The sequence below is a fragment of the Lissotriton helveticus genome, chromosome 1_1 (genome assembly GCF_964261635.1).
Source record: "Lissotriton helveticus chromosome 1_1, aLisHel1.1, whole genome shotgun sequence".
In the NCBI taxonomy this organism is placed as follows: Eukaryota; Metazoa; Chordata; class Amphibia; order Caudata; family Salamandridae; genus Lissotriton; species Lissotriton helveticus.
The window spans coordinates 1,034,207,150-1,034,227,147 of NC_136057.1; the positions used below are offsets into that span (position 1 = coordinate 1,034,207,150).

Consider the following 19,998-nt stretch of genomic DNA (forward strand, 5'->3'; position numbering starts at 1 on the left):
TTTATGAAATGATAAAACCACTGTTTTTTATACACTCGTAATTATTTTTGTACTTTTTTTCTATTTTCACAGTTGTTTGTATTTATTATTGTGATGATGATTTCCATTTTTATACTCACTTTCAGCCTAATAAAGAATTGACTAATGCTCTGATATACTGGTCTCCATCTGCCTTTTTGAAGTACTTGCTGATTGGGTTACCAGAGTGGATAATCCGATTCAGTGTCGTTGTTTTCAGAGGTCAGTGGCTTTCTTAACAATGAATGCCTTTTTCCAGAAGTAAAGTTTGGGAGGGGCGAGACGTCAGCCAATAAAACCTTGTTACAACAATCATTATTCCCTTACCAATTGTATTTAATAAGCTCTACATCTCTGCCTCACCTCCCACCTTTCAAGTGTGGCTACCCTCGTAATTAAGCAGTAGGTCCTCACTAAGCAATGAACTTGCAGCCACCGGTAACTTTTGGGCATATTCCAAAGTGCACCCTACTCTGTAGACAGAATTGATGGTTATATTTGGATTTATGGCAACACCACGGATACACATTTGACCAATAGCAGAACACTGATGACCCGTAAGACCACCAATATATGGCACCCCGGCAAAGATGACAGGAGCCTTCAGTATTTGTCAATATAGATGTATGACACTTCTCTTCATGATCCAAAGGTGAAGATTCTTTGGCACACTGGATGATATTTCTATTTACGCTTTGCCCCTGTTCCTGTGCTCCAAGAACAGTATACGGTAGGTCCCTTTTAAGAACCTGGGTAGCCTTTCACAGCACTGCTTAAAAGTACATCATACTGAAAAGGGGAGGGTTCACCCTCGACAGCAATGTTGCAAAGATGTTGATGGCTAGATCCTAGCACAGAGGAAACATGACCTTCTCTTGTTTCTAGTGACGTTCAGGTGTTTCTTAGTAATATCTTTTATCACAAACTGTCTTGGACCTATTTGAAGTGGCTAAATCTTAGGGAGAAGAATCTCTCTCTTTACAAGACCGGACCTCGATCTTTTATTGGAATTCGGAATACTCAAGAGAGATCACTCAGTTGCCCTATTGACGGTTCCGGGTACAGCTACCCAAGGGTGGACGGTGTGTTGTTTCCTCTGGGCTCTGGTTGGAGCTATAATCAGTTGAAATGCATTTTTGTGATCCAGAATTTGGAGGCTTCTGTTGGTCTTTCTCTAAATTTGTTAATATAAGGTCCAAGCATGGAGAAAGGCAAGAAATAAGTCATTTTAATTTACATCATGGAATGTAATGTATCCACCAACTTCTTATCTGTTGGAAGCAGCCTTCATGTTCTTGTAAGTTTGGAGTAGGAGAGAAGCAAGAGTACTTGCACCCCTCCCCCCCAACTGAGATTGTTTTCACTTCACGTGTATTTGCCTCAACTATTGCCCTCATGTCTGGCAGCATAGAAGCTTCTGGAACACCTTGCGGAACTCTGTGTTGAAAGCAGTGTAGATAATGGGGTTGACGGCACTGTTCACGTACCCCAGCCATGTGACCACGCTGATAAGCTTTGGCCCGATGTTACAGGACAAGGTGCAGAGGACCTTGGTCACATGTACTACGAAGAAGGGCGTCCAACAAGCTAGGAACACACCTGTGGGGAAAGACAGAGAAGAAATGTCAATACAAGGCACATCTCCCAGAAGCAGGCTAAAACTGTCACAGAGTCAATGCGAAGAACTGATGGAGCCCAGAATCTTCTCTCTAATTTCATCATCATTCTCAACTTTTGTGATGGAATCTAGTCAATCAAATCAATAAATCTAGGTTCATCTGATTGAAAATCCTAGTATTCGAAACAGAATAATGTAGACCTTTGGAGGGCCCTCAGGGGTTGTGCCAATCACCACCTCTGATGACATGCTAGCATAGAGATACAGTAAATCCATGATCATACCAGCTTGACCAACGATGCATGCTTCTGCAACAGACACAGATCCTAGAGCCATCGATGTCAAGAAAAAAACTGTCCTTCTCTTCGTGATCTATTTAAAAAAACATTGGGGCATATGAGCAAGAACCTCGTTATAATTATCGCCGTTTTAGTGGCAGGAAACTGCCGCTAAAACGGCGATAATGGGCTTGCTAATATGCGTTATAGAATTCCAATAGAAGCTCAGGTTAGATGTACAGGACATCTAACCTGGGCTTCTATTGGAATTCTATAACGCATATTAGCCAGCCCATTATCGCCATTTTAGTGGCAGTTTCCTGCCGCTAAAACGGCGATAATTTTAACGAGGTACTTGCTCATATGCCCCTTTGCTTCTTGTGGACAATGTCGAATAAATGATAAGTAACTACACAATAATAGCTAATTTCAACCGCAGATTAGGATGTCAAAAGGAGAAAATGTTATACACAGACAAATAGGAGTCCAATTTTTTTTTCCATACAAGTAATATTTTGTTTTATACAAGTATATCTGTATTGAAAAATAGGTAGTGCTCGGTGTCCCATGTGAAAAAGAACCAAAGTAAAGAAAATGTGACATACTACATTAACCAAAAAAGTGTCTTAATATACAAAACCGACCATTAATAAATACGCAATATCCTAAAGGGGTCACTTTTGGATATCAAAGAGGACAGAAATGGTTCGATATGACATTAGTTGATGACGTTTCGACACCATGACGGATTAGGGGTATCATCAGGACCTTTAGATAAGGGACATCTGATACTTCAATGGGCAATTTGTCCCTTAATTTGAAATGTACACCATAAAAGGTGAGAGAGAACGAGTAGGTGTTCCTCACATAGGCCCCAGCCGGGCACCTAGGGAGGATGGAAGGAGGAGTGAACCAATGCAGAGATGGAGGATTTTTGAGCAATAAGGGCTGTCGGAGCCATTGACACATTGTCGTTTTAAGCGTGCGGTGGAGCCCTGAATCTGATTTGATTCTCGACTAAAGCAGGCTTTCACGTTCATCCTCCCTGTATCACCAGAACCGGAAAGGATAGTCCGCGTCCACAGAGCATTGAAGCCGGAGAACTGCAGCATCGCCGTTGGAAGGCTGACTTCAGCAGTCCTCCTCTTTCATTTGTTTGGAGACACGGATTATCCTTTCCGCTCCATCGACCTCAGGAGGCAGTCTTCGGCACTTCACTGGCTTCAGGGGCATATTACCAACAACTAGCGATAATTATCGCTATGTTGGCTTAGCGGCAATATTTTTATCGCCGAGCTGCGGCGATTTTTATCGCTTAGGAACCTTGCTATTATCAAGGTTTATCTCCTAAGCGAAAAAAATCGTCCGAAATGCATGAATATCCCTGAAAAGTCAGCGATATTCATGCATTACCGAGCTGATGCTCTTAGCCATGTTATCCACCTACCATTGGATAACATGGCTAAGAACTGCTCAGGAGCAGGTGTTAGCTTTTGGAGATATTCGCGCTTAGCGCGAATATCTCCAAAAGTTGGTAATAGGAGATAGTAATAGGAGATAGCGATGTTAGCGACTGTTTCCAGTCGCTAACATCTTGGCACGCCCACTTTGCATGTCATTAGTGATCAATTTCACTGACATGCAAAGCGGGGCCCAAGATGGTGGCTATCTCCTACTAGCTGTCGTTAACTGGTGTTAGCGACAGCTAGGTAATAGGGAGATTTCTTGGCTTTTAAAGCCAAAACAGCGGAGATAAACCCCCTTGATAATATGCCCCTCAGTCCCTTGTGGACGCGGACTATCCTTCACCTTTGACAAACATGTCAGATTTAATAAGCATTTTCACCCACCTTTTAGCTGTGAAGAGTTCATTCTGTCTTCTTACCTGCCTGTTACAGGAACTTGAACTATGTTCAAAACTGGATGAATTTTCACAATCTAAAACTGAACCCTTCCAAAACCGAATTCCTCCTCATTACCTCTTCAAATTCTCCATTGGATGTACACAACCTGGAAGTATACACTCAACATCCTCAGGGGCGTAGTTTGGTCAGTAAGACTGGAAGGGTGTGAGCTTCAGATTTCCCAACAATCACACAGGCACAGAGGACAAGTAAGGCGCCCAAGAGGGGCTTAAAAGGCAGCAGGAAGGGAGAGGAATGCAGATTGGTAGGGGTACTAAGTGAGAGAAAGCACATTATTTTGTGAAATAACCAACATTTTTGGAGTCTCTCCAAAGAAAGGGAGAGAGTGTTTGCGTTTTGGTCTGTGTGTGTAAAAATTCCTGGTGAAATCCGACATACATCCCACCATACCCGACGGAAAGCAGATGTACCCAACTATTTATCACAATTAGTTCTACATTCAGTGGCTCATTTCATCTATGGGGCAAAAAGAATCGCCCGATTCTCACCTATGCACGTCCCTCTTCGCTGGCTCCCTGTTGAAGCCAGGATGATATACAAGACCCTCAAGGCCACTCCTCACTACCTGGTGAACAAACTGAAGCGAATCGGGGACACCAGACCACCACGAAATGCTGAAGCTATGCTGCTAGAGCCTCCGAACTTTAAAAAAGGAAAGACTCACGGCACAATTTTTCCTGGATGGCGCAACCAAAATATGAACTCCCTACCACTGAAACTACGCCCCATCACCTCATTGTCGATCTTTAAAACGGAGCTGAAAGCCCTTCTCCTAAATACACATTTTAACCAGTTATCACATTAGTCATCCTCCCTTATGATAATGTGCTCTCCCTGAGGCCGGGATAAACTGAACGATCAACTGTCCCTATGTATCGTCCCCAAACATTGTGTGGGGCAGAATTACAAGCACCTTGCACCACTTTTGCGTCACTTTAAACATGGTAAAATTGACGCAAAAGTGGTGCAAGGGGCTTGTAAATCTGCCCCTGTTTCTTTTGTAATGATCGTAACAAGCAACTGTTGTAAAATGGTATCTCCTGTAATGAGACTTGTTTTATTGTAAAGCACTCTAGCAGGCCCGGTTCTAGAGGGTGGGCCGGGTGGGCCAGGCCCACCCAAACATGAGCCTGGCCCACCCAAACAGGAGCCTGGCCCACCCAAACAGGAGCCTGGCCCACCCAAACAGGAGCCTTGGCCCTCACAGTGAGGGCTTGAAGGCAGGCGCGCAACGGCATTTGGATGAAATGCTGTCTGTGTGTGTGTGCGCCCGGGCTGAGACAGCTTCCCTGGCGTGCGCACACACAGACAGTTCTTGAGATTATCGCAGCCGCACCCGTGTACTTTATAGGTCTTTAAAATACCATTGATATGTTAACAAGGCTTTGTTTATTTTTTCACCCATTCATCTCCACTGGCGAAAGGCGACAACGGTCACCTTTGCGTACTGTTCTGCTGTGTAGATATTTCATTTTCTTTGGTGCAGGAGAAAAGTTTCTTTAATCCTATTCACCTTTACTGACCCCTGCAGCTGCTTATCAGATCAGGCTGTGACACAAAGTTTGTTTTATGGAGTAGGTAAGAGAATGTGTTACTATTTGTTTTTCTTTTTTAAATCTGCACAGGCCCAGCAGGACACATACTTCGTGGCACAGAAACTACACTTTATTAGATGACTTCATATTTTTTACAGTGGTTATTTTTTAGCTGTTTGCTTTTATGTTTTTTACTTTAATTATTTTAATTCATTGTACAGTTAATAAATAAAGTCAGTGTGTGCTTAATTTTAACAGTTTTTATCATTATCATGGCTGACACAGGACAACAATAAGACAATAGGAAATGTCCAGATAACCCTGGCGATTAATGATCCTGCTGGAGAGCAATCATTTGTCTGTTAGTCGTTTTTAAATGCAGATGAACTGTATTTTATGTGGAAGCTCAGTGGGTTACTGCCTTTTTCACAGAGATCCTTGTGTTACTTGCAGTTCAAAAGATACAATCCTAACGTAGGAGAGTGACCAATGAACTGTCATCAAAGAGCTGCATAAAAACACGAACGGTAGAGTTAGAACTTTGCTTTTTTGTTTTGTGATATATTAGAACTTCCTCAGTCTTTCATTATTCTAATGTTGCCAAAATGAGTATTTTTGCGAAGATATACATTTTTATCAGTCAAGCTGACCCTCATGGAAATCTCTTTAAATCCTACGGTTGTCTTTTCCCAGACCAAACCCTCTTAAAATATACTGCCCACCAGTATGGATGACGTTATTCCTGCACCTTGTAATCCTCAATGGCTTATGTGACATTCCCTGCAGACTGATTTACATACCTGTATGATTGATTGTCTCTGTATAATGTGTGCGTGATGTAAAGTACTGTGACACCCTACACTGATATGAGTAGCGCTATACAACAAATGAAATGCATTTGAGGGAGGGGCTACGGAGAGATGAGGGGCACTGGAGGAGGGTGATAGTGAAGAAGCCTGAGGAGGAGGTCATGAGGGGGAGGGGCTACAGAGAGATGAGGGGCTTTGTTGGAGGGTGGCAGTGAGGGAGTTTGAGAAGGAGGCCAATGGGGGGGCTACGGAGAGATGAAGGGCACTGTTGGAAGGTGGTTGTAAAGGTATTTACGGAGAAAGAGGTAATTGGTGTGGCACCAAAAAAGACTTTTGCATCAGCACTAAAGCCAGCCCTGTCATGGCCTTTCTGTTGTTGTTTATTTATTTAGCAGCCGGGTCATAAGGGCTACTGTGGAACATACTTTAAAGTGCGTACTAATTATATTTACAGCTACATTCAATATTTTGAAGGTGATTTTACTAGTGTTTTTACCCGGAAAAATGAAAGTGGAGCCCAATGGTGCCTGATATGGGGCTGGGGCCCAAGGTTAGCTGTGAGATAAGGTGCACTGGAGAGGAGTAGTGGATAATCAAACCTGTAAGGGAGTGCGTGGCAGAGTCCGGGGGTCAGGTCGAGGTAGTAATGAAGCGCGATTCTCTGTGAAGGCTCGCACAGAGGGAGCACGAGAAGTGTCACTTGCCTGATACTCCCACCTCAGAAACCTCCTCTTCCCATCAAAGGAACATTACATGGAAAAAACATTTTTGAGAGTGATCATATATAGAAAGAGGTTTGGAAAAGAGTGCGTCTTACTGGGCCTTGTAAGACTAAGAAGTGATAAAGGCAGGCTCTGAAGCAGGCCTGCCCAGACATATATGCGACAAATCGAGCCCGCAGTGGCCCACCCAAATGCACCCTTGGCCCACCCAAATAAAAATTCCTGGAGCCGGGCCTGCACTCTAGCACCTTTAGGTGATGTCCGCGCGTTAAAGAAATACTGTGAAATTAACGTCTCCAATCTGAGTCTGTTAATGTGTGTGCTACTGCCATCTTCTGTCACTTACCGGTATTTCATTATCAATTCGAGTGTCATGGTATTCACACCGTGGCTGTGATTTTATTATTGAACTCATTACTAGGGGCGGGCGGAACTCACCAAATCTCGTGGAGATTATCAAATAACTCCTCGGAATTCCACGGAGTGAAACTCCATGAGTTCTGCCCACCCCAGTCCAGATCTATCGGATGATGATGAGTCTGCCTCTTCTAGGGGCAGATTTACAAGCCCCTTGCACCACTTCTGCGTTATTTTTATGGGAAAAGTGACGTAAGGATGGCGCAAGGGGTTTGTAAATAAGCCCCCTAGGGGAGGATTTAGAAGACCCCTGCGTCACTTTTGCATCATTTTTAACATGGGAAAAGTGACGTAAGGATGGCGCAAGGGGCTTGTAAATGTGCCCCCTAGGGGCAGATTTACAAGCCCCCTGCACCACTTAAGCATCATTTTTAAAATGGCAAAAGTGACGTAAGGATGGCGTAAGGGGTTTGTAAATATGCCCCCTAGTCTCTATGAGTAAGAAGAGTGTATCAATAAGTTAAATAAACATTAGTTACTCAAAGTCTCAACAATCCTTGAAAGGTGTACATGTGCAAGGGACGACGAACCTGCTGAAGAGTATGTCACTGCACTACATAAACTTGTGTCCTCATGTCAATTTGGTGACTGTTTTGAGGAGATGATAAGGAACCAGTGTATGTTGCAATGCAAATGTAAAAAGATTAGAGAGGAACTTTGGCTTAAAGATGATCTCAAATTAAGTGAATTTTAACCACTGCCAAACAAGTAGAGCATGTTTTATCCTGTTTTGAGGAACTGTGTAACGGGAAATCTTTTTTGACTATTGTACAAGCTTTTGATTCTAAACCAAGGTTTCCCACTAAAACAAAACACTCAGAGATTCAGATTGACTAATTTCCATTGTAGCAATACTGTACACATGGCCAACCACAAGGATTGCTCAGCTACTAGGACCTTATATAAAATATGTGCAAAGAGAGGGAATGATGGCAAACCCTGTGTAAAAGTTGGTCATAGTACCTCTGAATTGGATGATATTGTGCTTCTCAGTGAAAGAAAATGTGTGTTACAATAATGTGGAGAACTGTGAACATCCCGTGGATGTAGTTTGCTTAAATTGGGTAAATGTTTCCTTGATGATGGATTTAGGGGCACATTTTAGCTTACATTTATCAGGTGTTTCACATAACTCACCCTCCTGAGAGACATGGGTTCTGTAGAAGCAACGCCCACGCCCTGCTCTCCCTTTAAATTGTTTTCTGCTCCCGAAGACCTGCACATTCATGATACTTGTAATAGCGCATCTCGATAAGTCCAGAGCTTCAGCAGGGAGCCTACTGTTACACCTGCCAATGATACTCACCTAAGGAAGCAGCGCTGTGGTTGTTTGGCCTCCTGTCTAATGCAAGCAGTATTATTTGGTCCATGTGTTCGATGCATAGTAAAGAGATTGCTCTCCCTTCGCACAGAGTTGGCATTGCTGAGACAACCTGGAAAGTTTCTTGTGCACAGCGAAATGCTGAAATGAAGAATAGGCTGGCAAAGCATGAGAGCATGGAGGTAAAGAAGAATGTCAACATTAGGTTACTTCTCATGTGGACATTTCGAGCAAATTCTCCTGAAGTATTAGTTGTTGATATTCTTAAATCTATTCCTAGTCAAGATGGTGACTTCTCCTGTGTTTGCAGTGAGAGTTTCACTATCCAAGATAATTACAACCTTTTTTCCTGTGAAGGTGCAAGGGTGCTTGCATTGCGGGAAGGATTATTTTTCTGCAGGAAGGGAAACCTTCCTGGACAAAAACAATCACAAGTGGCTTTTTTCTCTTTCAATGTGTGCTGCAGAATTTAGCACACATTGAAAGAGGAAAAATGAAGAGAAATAAATATATTTCTCCTCGTTGTGCCTCCCTGGGGAGGCGTACATTTTTGAAGCTGCCTTACACTTACAATTTCTCGTAAATCTGGGGCAGTGCCCAAAAGCCATGGATGTTGCTGGGAATGCACCCAGCAACACTCATGGAACGCCCCTTTCACGCAGTTTTCTGCGTGAAAGGGCAACATATTTATAAGGCCATGAAAAGCCACCTAACCAGGCTTTAAGTGGCCTTATAAATATGCCAGTGGCACATTGCGCCACCGGAATGTCAAAAAGTGACATTCCAGCGACTATATTTAGCAAGAAAACTCTAAGTGCGTTTCTGGATGTTTATCCATGGATATATGGTGTGAAAGGAAGCCATACTTGATCAAGTACAACAATTTTGTTGTTTACAATAGCCATCAGTTTGTCTGTGGTGTAAATTGATCACAACTTACTCAAACACAATGTCATTGAGTGTGAGTAAGGTAGCTTACAAAAGTGAACAACATACAACCTGGTGTCCAAGAACAGATGGGTCATTAATTTTCTTACTGGGATTATTAAAGGATGTTGTCTATATTCTCTGTAATAACTGAGTAGTAAGATCAATGAGTAAATAAACGTACTTACCTGCAATGAGTTCTGGTCTAAGGGGGGGGTATATCCGACACTATCTGGATTAACTGGGACCAAAAGTCAGATCTTGCCCAACATTTGCCACGGGATCCAAACACTGCTTTCAGATAAAAAGAGGTGAAGTACCACATTGGAATTTTGTAAGGATTTTCTTTGTATTGTGACCAGATTCGTTATTTTGATGCTGTGGTCAATGTAATATACCATATTCTTCAGCAATTTTAATATTTAATTCAACCTTCCATTTTTTCCATACATATATGTGTTTGATGAGCTGTCTACTTCTGCTTAAATGGGCATACCCCAGGAACTATCTCTTATTTGAAAAGGGCTTCAATAAGTAACATCTCTCCATTCACTTTCTCCTTGAAAATTTCAGATCTAGTCCAGTGAAGGAGTAGTAACAGACTAAAGTCACAAGCAGAGATCCAATCAAAATCTTGTACAGAAGTATTGCTCTTAAATATTGTACCTCTGAGAAACAAGTCACCCAGCAGTGGTGAAACATGATGTCACCAGCTTCACATACCATGTTCAGTTAGGCTTGGAGGAAAATCAAGGTGAATGATTATAGGAGTCATTGGTGGAGGGTTAAGGTGTAACATTATCTTTCCAGTCTGCCCCATCCAAATGTTCTTATAAAAAAAAAATGTAAACATACTTTATTGGCATTTAGGTATCAGCATTACACACACAATTCGCTTCTCTTTCATTTATATTCTCAGTGAACATTTCCAGCCACTATTCTTATCTGTTCAATTGGTCTTTTGTCCATATCTCCTCTTGCAATGCGCCTTTCTGCCATGCTATGCAGTTCTAATTGTAATGAATCGCCTTTTAGTATAACAGATTAACAGTTCCCCGTCAACTATCCCCCCCGCCGCCCCCCTCTTTCGCACTAGTAAGACCCGGGGTTTGAATATGGGTGTTTAACCGTTCGAAAGATGAGTGTAGTTATGCTTCCCAGGGGCGGCTCCTCCGTAATGGCACCGCCCCCCCTGCTAAAAGAGGAAAAATAAAATAATAATAAAATCACTTTATTATCATTTTATTTTTGCCTCACTGCTGATGACAGAGTCTTCAGTGGGGGAGGGGGCAGGCAATCCTGTCGTAGAGGCATAGCAGGGGGCGGAGTGGTGAGCACTTTTAAGTGCCCATGTGTGCTCTTGGTCAGCCGTCCTAGGCTGGCCAAACACACATGCACACTTATGTTTTTCCAACCTACCTGTGTTGCACAGCCCGGTTGGAAAAACACCCTGACTCCAATGCACTGTCTGAGCGGCAAACGAAGCCGCTCAGACCAATACCAGCACGTCTCTCATGCTAGGAATAGCATGCCCAACTCAAAAAACACTACTGGTTCGGGCTCCCAACAGTAAGGCCAAGCCACTGACCAATCCAAAACTGAACAAATGCCAATACTGTTATCCGAATTTTCTGTGAACCATTTTATAACACATTTGATTCAAACTAAATGTGAGTGTGAAATTCCCATTCACTATGAATTAATAAATTATTTTATTCACATTCTTCATACGTGTGTTGATTCAATTTCAACAAATTTACATTTTACACATCTACAATACAAAAGCACATTTAATACATCAAAATTCTATACATATTCACACCCATTCATTTCTCCCATTCGCACAGATAGCTTTACTCTCACCCACACACCCTCTATATATACACATTTACATTACCATTTCAATGAAAAACCATAGCATCAAATTGTTCTTATTTCCTTATGTTTTGAGCACAGTTGTAAAAATGAATAGTCTTATGGCTCAACAAAACAGTGGTCTACGCATTTCGAACTCCAATCTTGTATGGAGTTCTCATCAGGACCCAAAGCGTCAATGCAGAGAAATTTGTTCCGACGCTTGACAAAAAAATCCAGATACACTCGATTGGATTTAAATCTTTCTTTTGATCTTAGAGTTGTAGCTGTCCTCGTATAGATTGTAGATGTGAGGTTTCAGAATGGACCTCTAATCCGATTAAGAAATGCTCGATTTTCGGAATAGAGCCATACGCGTCAGTTGCACAAGCTCTGGAACCCGGTGTAATGCTGGGACATCCCTTATCAACTCTTGCTTGGGCAATTAAATATCTCCTTTTGTAGAGGGTGCCAATAAATCTGCAGCTGATACTTGAGCTTCTTGAATCTGGCCAGTGGGAGAGCCATCTTGAGTCAGATATTTTTTTATCAGACTTCACAGAATAGATGGGCCCCTGAGGCCTTAGTTTTGCAGAGGGCTTGGACCCCTTCCCTAGACCTCGAAGCACTGGAGCAAGCAGCAAGGACCAGGTGTGGGGGGGGGGGCTTCCCTGGGCCTTGTAGCCATTACTCCCTCTTTCCCCACCTTTCATTTATTTGTTCCTCCGTAGAATTTATCCAAAAAAGAAAAACACCTTTGCTGGGAATGTCTTTGGTAGACATTTTTTTATTCCAAAGTGCAGCCTCAGGGTGGAGATGAATAAAAGTAACTAAATAAAGCAAGTCAGAGTGGGTCGCAAAGTGGCCAGGTTGATTTTATTCACACCCAAAACACATTAGCGCCACTTTCAAGAGGTTGCCAGTGAATCACTAATTTTATTATCTCGTCTTTCTTTGAACATTATTTCCCCGAAAAGCTAAGTGCGCCCTTCCTGGATGTACTGCAATACCTGGTCAATGGGTGGATTGGAAAATAAAAGGCGTACCTGGGCTCTGTGTTCACAAATGCGGTCTTTTTAAACCATACTGCTTAAGTTTTGTATGGATATAAGTAATGGACTTTGAAACGGGTCCCGCCTGGGCCCTGTAGTCATGTCCTTACCATTTCAGGCAAAAGCACTCACTAATTTCCGAATAATAAGTGCAAAAACGTTAAAGTAACCATGTTGTTCCTTCTAACATTTAACATGGCTTACTTAATCTTGCATTCCCTTGAGTGTTTGCTTTTTCCAGGATGTTGTTACTTTTTTTTTAAGCAGCATATTACTCTTGTCTAGTGCACAATTTAAACTGAGTCGCATCCAGATGTTCATAGCGGTGCACAATTGGGTTGTATTTGAAGGCAGTGAGAGTTTCTCTCAGTAGGATGTGGCACTATTGTTAGAGCTGACGAATTTGGGACTCGGGAACCATGATCCGCCCACCTGACTGCTCTTCTTAAGGAGCACATTGCCATGCTAGACCTTAGAAGGCCCTGCAAGACTTTAGAAGCCCTGGTGTCAGCACCAGAAGGTGGACCCTAATGGTGGCAAGTGTGGGTTAACCTTGAAGGCCTGTCCACCACAATCCATACTGAAGTTCACCTCCAGCCTTGCGGACAGGCCTATGAAGCAGCACATCCTAGAGCGACAGTGACTCTGTCACTGAGGCTCTAGGGTGGTGCGACCGGTGAGATTGCACCAAGCGCTGACTTCGGGTGGGGGCGTCATGATTGCAAGTATATTATATCTTTTAAAGCATTTGTTGCCTCCTTCCTGGCCTCTGGCAATTTTCACCAACAATAAAAATGTCACAATAACTCTGGTAATTGATGTTCTTCCTAGAAAGAGATGAAGTCTGTCAGGTGGAAGTTTTGACTCGTGAAAAGGTAGCGCAGAGGGTTAATGTACCTGCTGCAAAGCACATGTATCATGCAGATCACAAAGTGCACATAATGTAAATAGGTCAGTGGGTTACTGCTTTTGTCAGTGAGATCCTTTTATTACTTGCAGTTTATAAGTCAAAATCCTAACATAGAACAGTGAGCTATTAACTGTCATCTTAGAGCTGCCTGCAAACTGCAAGGTATAAATTAGAGCATTATGTTTATTTCCCCAGTCTTTGATTTACCTAATGTTGCAAAAAGGATTGTTTTAGATAGAAATCAATTATGGTTATTAAAGAGAACCCCCAACCATATTATAACGTTCTAAATTCAGAGACTGTGTTTCTCCAGCCCAATCTCTATTAACCTATACTACCTACTAGTATGATTGTCATGTGACTCCTACACATTGTAGTCCTTTGTCATACGTAACATTTCATGTACACTCATTTTTACAGGTATGATTGCTTGTTTCTGTGTAATGTGTGTGATATAAAGTGCTTTGACACCCTACACTGGTATGAGCGGCTCTTTAAATAAAATTAAATGCATCTGAGAGAGAGTGTAGTTATGGAGACTTGAGGGCACTGTTAAACAGCGGTAGTGAGGGAATCTGTGGCAGAGGTGGTCATTGGGGGCACCAACAAACATTGTCGCACAGGACTCCACCAGTGCTAAAGCAGGCCACTACTATTTCCTACAGTTCTAACACCAAATCAAAAACGTTGATTTGAAAAACCCTTGAATCTGCAGCATACCTTCAAGTCAATGTATGTTTTATTAGTGGTCTCCGTTGTTCTAAATCTCTTTTTTATTTATGTACAATCTTTATTTGTTTGCAATGGTGTCTTGAATTTTTGTATTATATGTGTTGTGTTTTTAACATAATTCTGGTGAGTAAAGAGCCCACACACAAAAAAGCTTGCCCTACGAGTCTTAGCATGTGCGTGTGGAATACTGGTGAGAGGATTTACGTTAAAACAAATTACTAAGTATTAATGTCATCCTAAAGTGGCACAATAATGGCACAGAAAGATAACAGAGCTTTTTGAAATTGCCGATTATATCCATGGGGTGAGGGGTTCTCTCTTGTTTAATTTTATATTTTGAATGATCCCGCCCTTTATTAGCTCAACAGGATCTCTCCCCTTTATGAGAAAGAACTGGAATGTTTATCATGCACTCATCTGGAAACAATCAGTTAACATGGAGTAAAAATTATTTATCTTTCTGAGACCTGCACCTATCTTTTTCACCCTATGTGACAAATCTAATCCATTTAATACAGTTTTAAAATATATAGAATTGTTTCACTTTCATATTTGTTTTTGTCCATGTTACTGATATCCACATTAAGTCTCTTCAGTGATGCCAAATAAGGTCGATAGTCCTGCGATGTCACTTTCTATGATGTCACTTCTTGTGATGTTACATGCAAATTAGAGGGGCCTCACATCTTGACTTTCACCCGAGGCCCCAGATGTTCTAGGACCAGCCCTGCCTCAAGCAAGTAGTACCTCGAGCAAGTCCATTAGCACTAAACTATCAGCAATTAGTTTCCGACTTATTTTAATTCCCATGAGAATTCCATAAAATGGTAGCTGAAGTTATCACAGGCTTGGTGGCTTTTCTGTTATATGGTCATACGGGCTAGCCCCAAATGCAAGTACTGTGTGAAGCACTGAAGTGGGGCTTTTAATTACAACCTCAGGCGGCTGAAAGATGTTTCAAAAGTGAGCCATCGGTCACAAGAATACATGGCTCCAGATGGGATAGTAATTCTAAAGTGCTGGGCGAGGGGACGCGTGTTCTTAATTCTCTAAACCTCTCTGCTTTACCTTCAATAGAACTGCTAGAAGGAAACAAATGACAGGTGGCAAAAAACCATTGTTAAAAAAAAAATTCACTCTAAATAAATATGAATATATCCTTCTTAACTAATATGGATTAAATAAATCAGTCATGGTGTTCGTCATATCAAGGTTGAATTACGGGAACATCCTGTTCTCTGGTCTTCCACCTGTAACCCAACTCTGGAAGGAAGGCGCTCGGAACACTGTTTCCAAGGGCCTTAAAGTGAGTGCGTCAGACTCTTTTCATTGGTTCTCAATACGACTCTGCGCGAATCTCGAAGTCATGCGCAACTCAGAGACATCCGTGGTGAGACCAGGCCTAGGGCCTGATTTAGAAATTCCGCTGACGGGTTTAGAAACATGTTAAGTGGTGTTTACTCTGCCATGGGCAATGAGGACTTTAGGGAGCTCCATCGAATGGTGTTTAGAAAGTTTTGTCCAAGCCTTCATGTCCAATGATGAAGGGTCAGCCATGTAAGAGATCTACCCCAGGCTCTTGAGGTGAAAAATAAAATCTGTTCTTAACTTTGTGTTTGCCTTATGCTACGTTACTTGCATATTCCAGCAAGCATTTTGTAACCATCATAAACACATTTGACAGCAGTTTTGATGTTGTAAATTGATGTGTGCTTTGCACTGCACCGGCTGCTTAATCTTTGGAGCAATCTAGATTATTGTAATCACTCTACAATGAGGTTTTGCTTGCTATGTTCTAGGATTACTTTGCCTAGTGTTACCATTACAGTCACTTTCTACGTGAAAAGGCCTCTGCAAGCAGTTATCTTAGAGCTCCATTTGAAACTATTGATTGGCTATAGCAAACTTTGGACACTCATAGCTGCCTAATCCATCACCACTGTATCGAACCAGAGCATCACAGCTAAGAGACGAAGAAAAGAGCAACCCTGATAGGGAAAGGACCCCTGGCCCACTTATACTCCACAAAATACCACAGATGGTCTTGGAACTGTTCTTACATGTTAGTCTTCCCTGGGTATTTCGCAGAGCACCTACTTACGTAGCAACTTCTTGGTATACATTGCTTCCCCTTGACCGATCACCCACTCTCGTGGGACCCGACAAAACACCTGTCATATAGGGGATAAGCTCTGCAAGGAGCTGGGATCCATAGCCGTGGAATAGTGTTTGGTAGATTTTCTTAGGGAATTGCATCAGGGAATGACGGCCTCAGTCAGCTAAGGTAGCAATGGTGAATGCACTAAGCACTTTGCTGCGGCTTTTAGACCTCTTTGTTGACTTTATGGGCTGCTTGGACTTACTAATTTGAAAAAATCTCAGTGATGGTATTAGGGCCAAAGTATACAAAAAGTGCCACTACTTCTCTGCCGGGACAGTTTTTAAAGTAAAGTTGATAATTTTAGGAATTTTAATAGACTCTGGGCTTAATTGGGAACCCCTAATAAAAATGAACACTGGAAGCCTAAAGAAGGCATGCGCCTAGGTAAATACATTTCCATAAAGCCTTTTAAAACATTGGAGGAAATCTACAAAGCGAAGTGCATCCCAGTCTCCACTTTTGGTTGTGAGAGTTTGGGGCAATATGGAACTAGGCTTAGTGATGGTAGCAGACAACACATTTTTATGGCTCTGCTGGGGGTAGGACAAAGTACCCCAACTGATATCTTTCATGGTGAACTAGGGATGAGTTATATCACAGATTTTATTTGTTTGCATCCCCTTTTGTTGTGGTGTGCTGTCTGGTGAAGGAAGAATTGAGTCTCAAAAGACTAGCGGTCAAGGACTGTATGAAATTAAACAACATGCATCATTTTCCTTGATTTGTGTACATCAAGGAAAATGTTAGTGCCCTTGGTAGACCAGAGCTATTTTCCTACCCAGAGAGCATTATTAAACAAGATATTGTGTGGCTGAAGCAGACTTTTCCTCCTAGGGTGGCAGCCGAGAGGGAAGCTTCATCCCTGGTCAAATCATCATATAGGAAATGTATCATGGTAAAAACAGTACTCGGGATAGCGCCTTATCTTCTTTAAGAAATGCCGAATTATGAGCATCGACTTTTGACTTATTTCAGGCTGGGCCTGTTTCACCAGCTGATTTATCCTCAGAAAACATGGGGGCAGGTTTTCAAAAACGTCACGCAGCGCTCAAAGATACTGAGTTGAGTGATTTCAGCTGCTGTGCGCCACACACACCTTAGCGCCTGATTCTAGCATAGGTTTTGTACAGGAAGGGCCCGTCCTGTACAAAATACTATTCCTAGACAAGTTTAAACACCTTTCCCACTTTGTAAGAGTGCTGCACAGTGCAGCATGCAGGCAAAGTAGGAAAAGAAAGAATAAATAAAACCATTTCTCCTATTAACGCCTCCTTTCAGATGGCGTTAACTTTTGGAACAAAACCCCTGTCTAAATTGTTTGTAGATAGTGTTTTACGTCAAAAGGCAATGGGTGGTTGCATGGGAATGCCCTTATACCACCCATGTAACACCCCCTTGGTGCTAAATAACGCAAAGCAATCCTTTGCGCTGCTTTACGCTACTTATTAGGGTACTTTCCAGCGTAAAACATGTTTTGCGCCGGAAAGTAAATTGGTAAAAAAAAACATTTTGTGCTTATTAGCGCCACTTTTATGACGCTAACCCAGCGCAATATGTTTGAAACTCTACCCCATGGTATAAGCACACTGAATTGCCCTTATGTTCCTGTGATCAGCTTTCTAATTGTGATACTTTGCACATTATATTTATCTGTCCATTTAAAAAAACTCTCTGATCTATTTTCATAAAACCTTTATTTTTAGAGAACAATTTTTTTCAGATTAGACCAGCTCTTTTATGTTTGCAACTTTTAGCTACACAGAAAATTAGTTTTTATGTGTCCAGGTTCCTAATGGGGGTCTACTGCGGAGGACGCTAATGAGAGGCGCCTGGTGTTGGTCATACATGTCTTCTCTTGCTTGTTTAAACAAAGATCATTTTCTATGGACTCTACATATATATATATATATATATATATATATATATATATATATATATATATATATATATATATATATATATATATATATATATATATATATATATATATGTATATATATGTATATATATATATATATATATATATATATATATATATATAATATATATATCCAGTAAACAAGACCTTGGTACAGTCTAAATACCATCTCTGATTGGCTCTGCTATTGTTTACAGATACTATCTGGTTTTCCTCTGGTCCCTCTGGCTAACTGGATCTCACCAACAATCACGTCTTTGGGTTAGCATCATTATGAAAGACAGTTGGTCTGGTGCGACCTTTGTTACAAGCCCTCAGTGCTCAAATCTAACTTTTTACCCCTTTCTTCCTCTTGGATGGGCTCATTACTTGTGGTATGATGCTGGCTGTGGCCCTCAATCTTGGTACCCACACATTACCACTGTTTAATCAAGTCCCTGTTTGGTGTACATGACATCTCTGTACTTACAGCCTATGAGAACTTATTTGTTCTCTCCTTCAAGAGGGGCATTACCCTGAGAATCCCTGATGAAGTTCTCCATGAGAACGAAATGTGTTGGCTGAAATTCCCTGTTTTTCTGTGAACCGTGTTCTTGATATTTGACAAATAAAGAAACTTTGGATAACTTCAGAGGAAATTCCTGGACATTTCTTGCATTCCTGTGCACACCATTCAAGCATTGCTTTAGGATCTGGAAAACAGTGACACCATGGGTCGGTTGGTGTCTGGGTTTGTGGCGTGGGACATTGATAAAATATGAAACTGGTACAGAGGTGCAGGAAGGATAGTCCACCATCTGCTGTTCTTTTGTTGCCAAAATACCATTGTAACTGGAGAAGCAAGTGGCTCCCCTGTGCGATTGCCCCACTCCACAAGAAATGGTACGTTCAGCCATGACAGATGTTCGCTTTCACTATGTCACAGCACATCTCTTAGGGGCTGATTAGGATGGTGGGGAAACCGCCAACAACAGACTGTTGGTGGCGGTGTCCCCACCATTCTAAGCAGCTCTCCGCCTGCCAGATTTTGACGTCCGGCAGTATGCTCGCGGGCGGAAAGCACGACCGCCACTAATATGACATGCTCCTTGAGCCCGCCATTGTGGCGGAGGGCCTTCCAATCCCTACACCGCCATAGGGATTAGGATGGTCCCTCCCTGCCAGCCATTTCAAGGTGACTCACCCGCCATCGAAAGGCTAGCGGGATGGACATTGGGGGCCTGTAGCGGGCCCCACCTTTCCCCTTGGCCCTTTTGTTTGAGTGTTATGGTGCCCACCTACATATCCCTGTACTATGTGACAGGCACCATGTGGTACCTGACCCGTAGTACAGGGATATGTAAAACATCCCTTTTTTACATTGAAGCAGTCCCTGCAGCCAGCAGCACCCACCACAATGTAAAAGATGGGCAATGTGACCACCACGGTGGTAGTCGAATCCTTATTTGCCCTGTGGGACTGCCAATACTATGTCGTCCATTCCCCATCTCCGTCCGCCCACCATCCCAATCAGCCCCTTAGTTTTGCATGTTAGCCTTCATCTATCTAACCTTATCATATCTGATCCATGCATATAGCAGTTTCAGACCACAATGGGAACACCAAAATGGGTGCAATAAAAAACGATGTGTATAACAGTATGCCTCTTAACAAATGTTTTGTAATTTTAACTATTTTTGAAAGAGAATCTGGTTCACAGAAATTGGTACAGACCAGATGCTTCATCACGAAACAGGCTTCAAACACACTATGGGATATTTACAGCTGTTTCAGGTTACCACCTGTGCAACTACTGTAACAT

The 19,998-nt window shown here is 42.1% G+C and overlaps 1 protein-coding gene across 1 annotated transcript in view; it reads right to left on the reverse strand.

Moving 5' to 3' along the window:
• LOC144820174 (D(4) dopamine receptor-like) overlaps window positions 1-19,998 on the reverse strand; it is a 96,637-nt gene continuing 76,639 nt past the window's right edge. Inside the window, exon 4 of the mRNA XM_078677792.1 lies at window positions 1-1,617. Coding sequence (XP_078533918.1) covers window positions 1,412-1,617 — 206 coding nt within the window. The 3' untranslated portion in view covers window positions 1-1,411. The remainder of the gene's footprint in view (window positions 1,618-19,998) is intronic.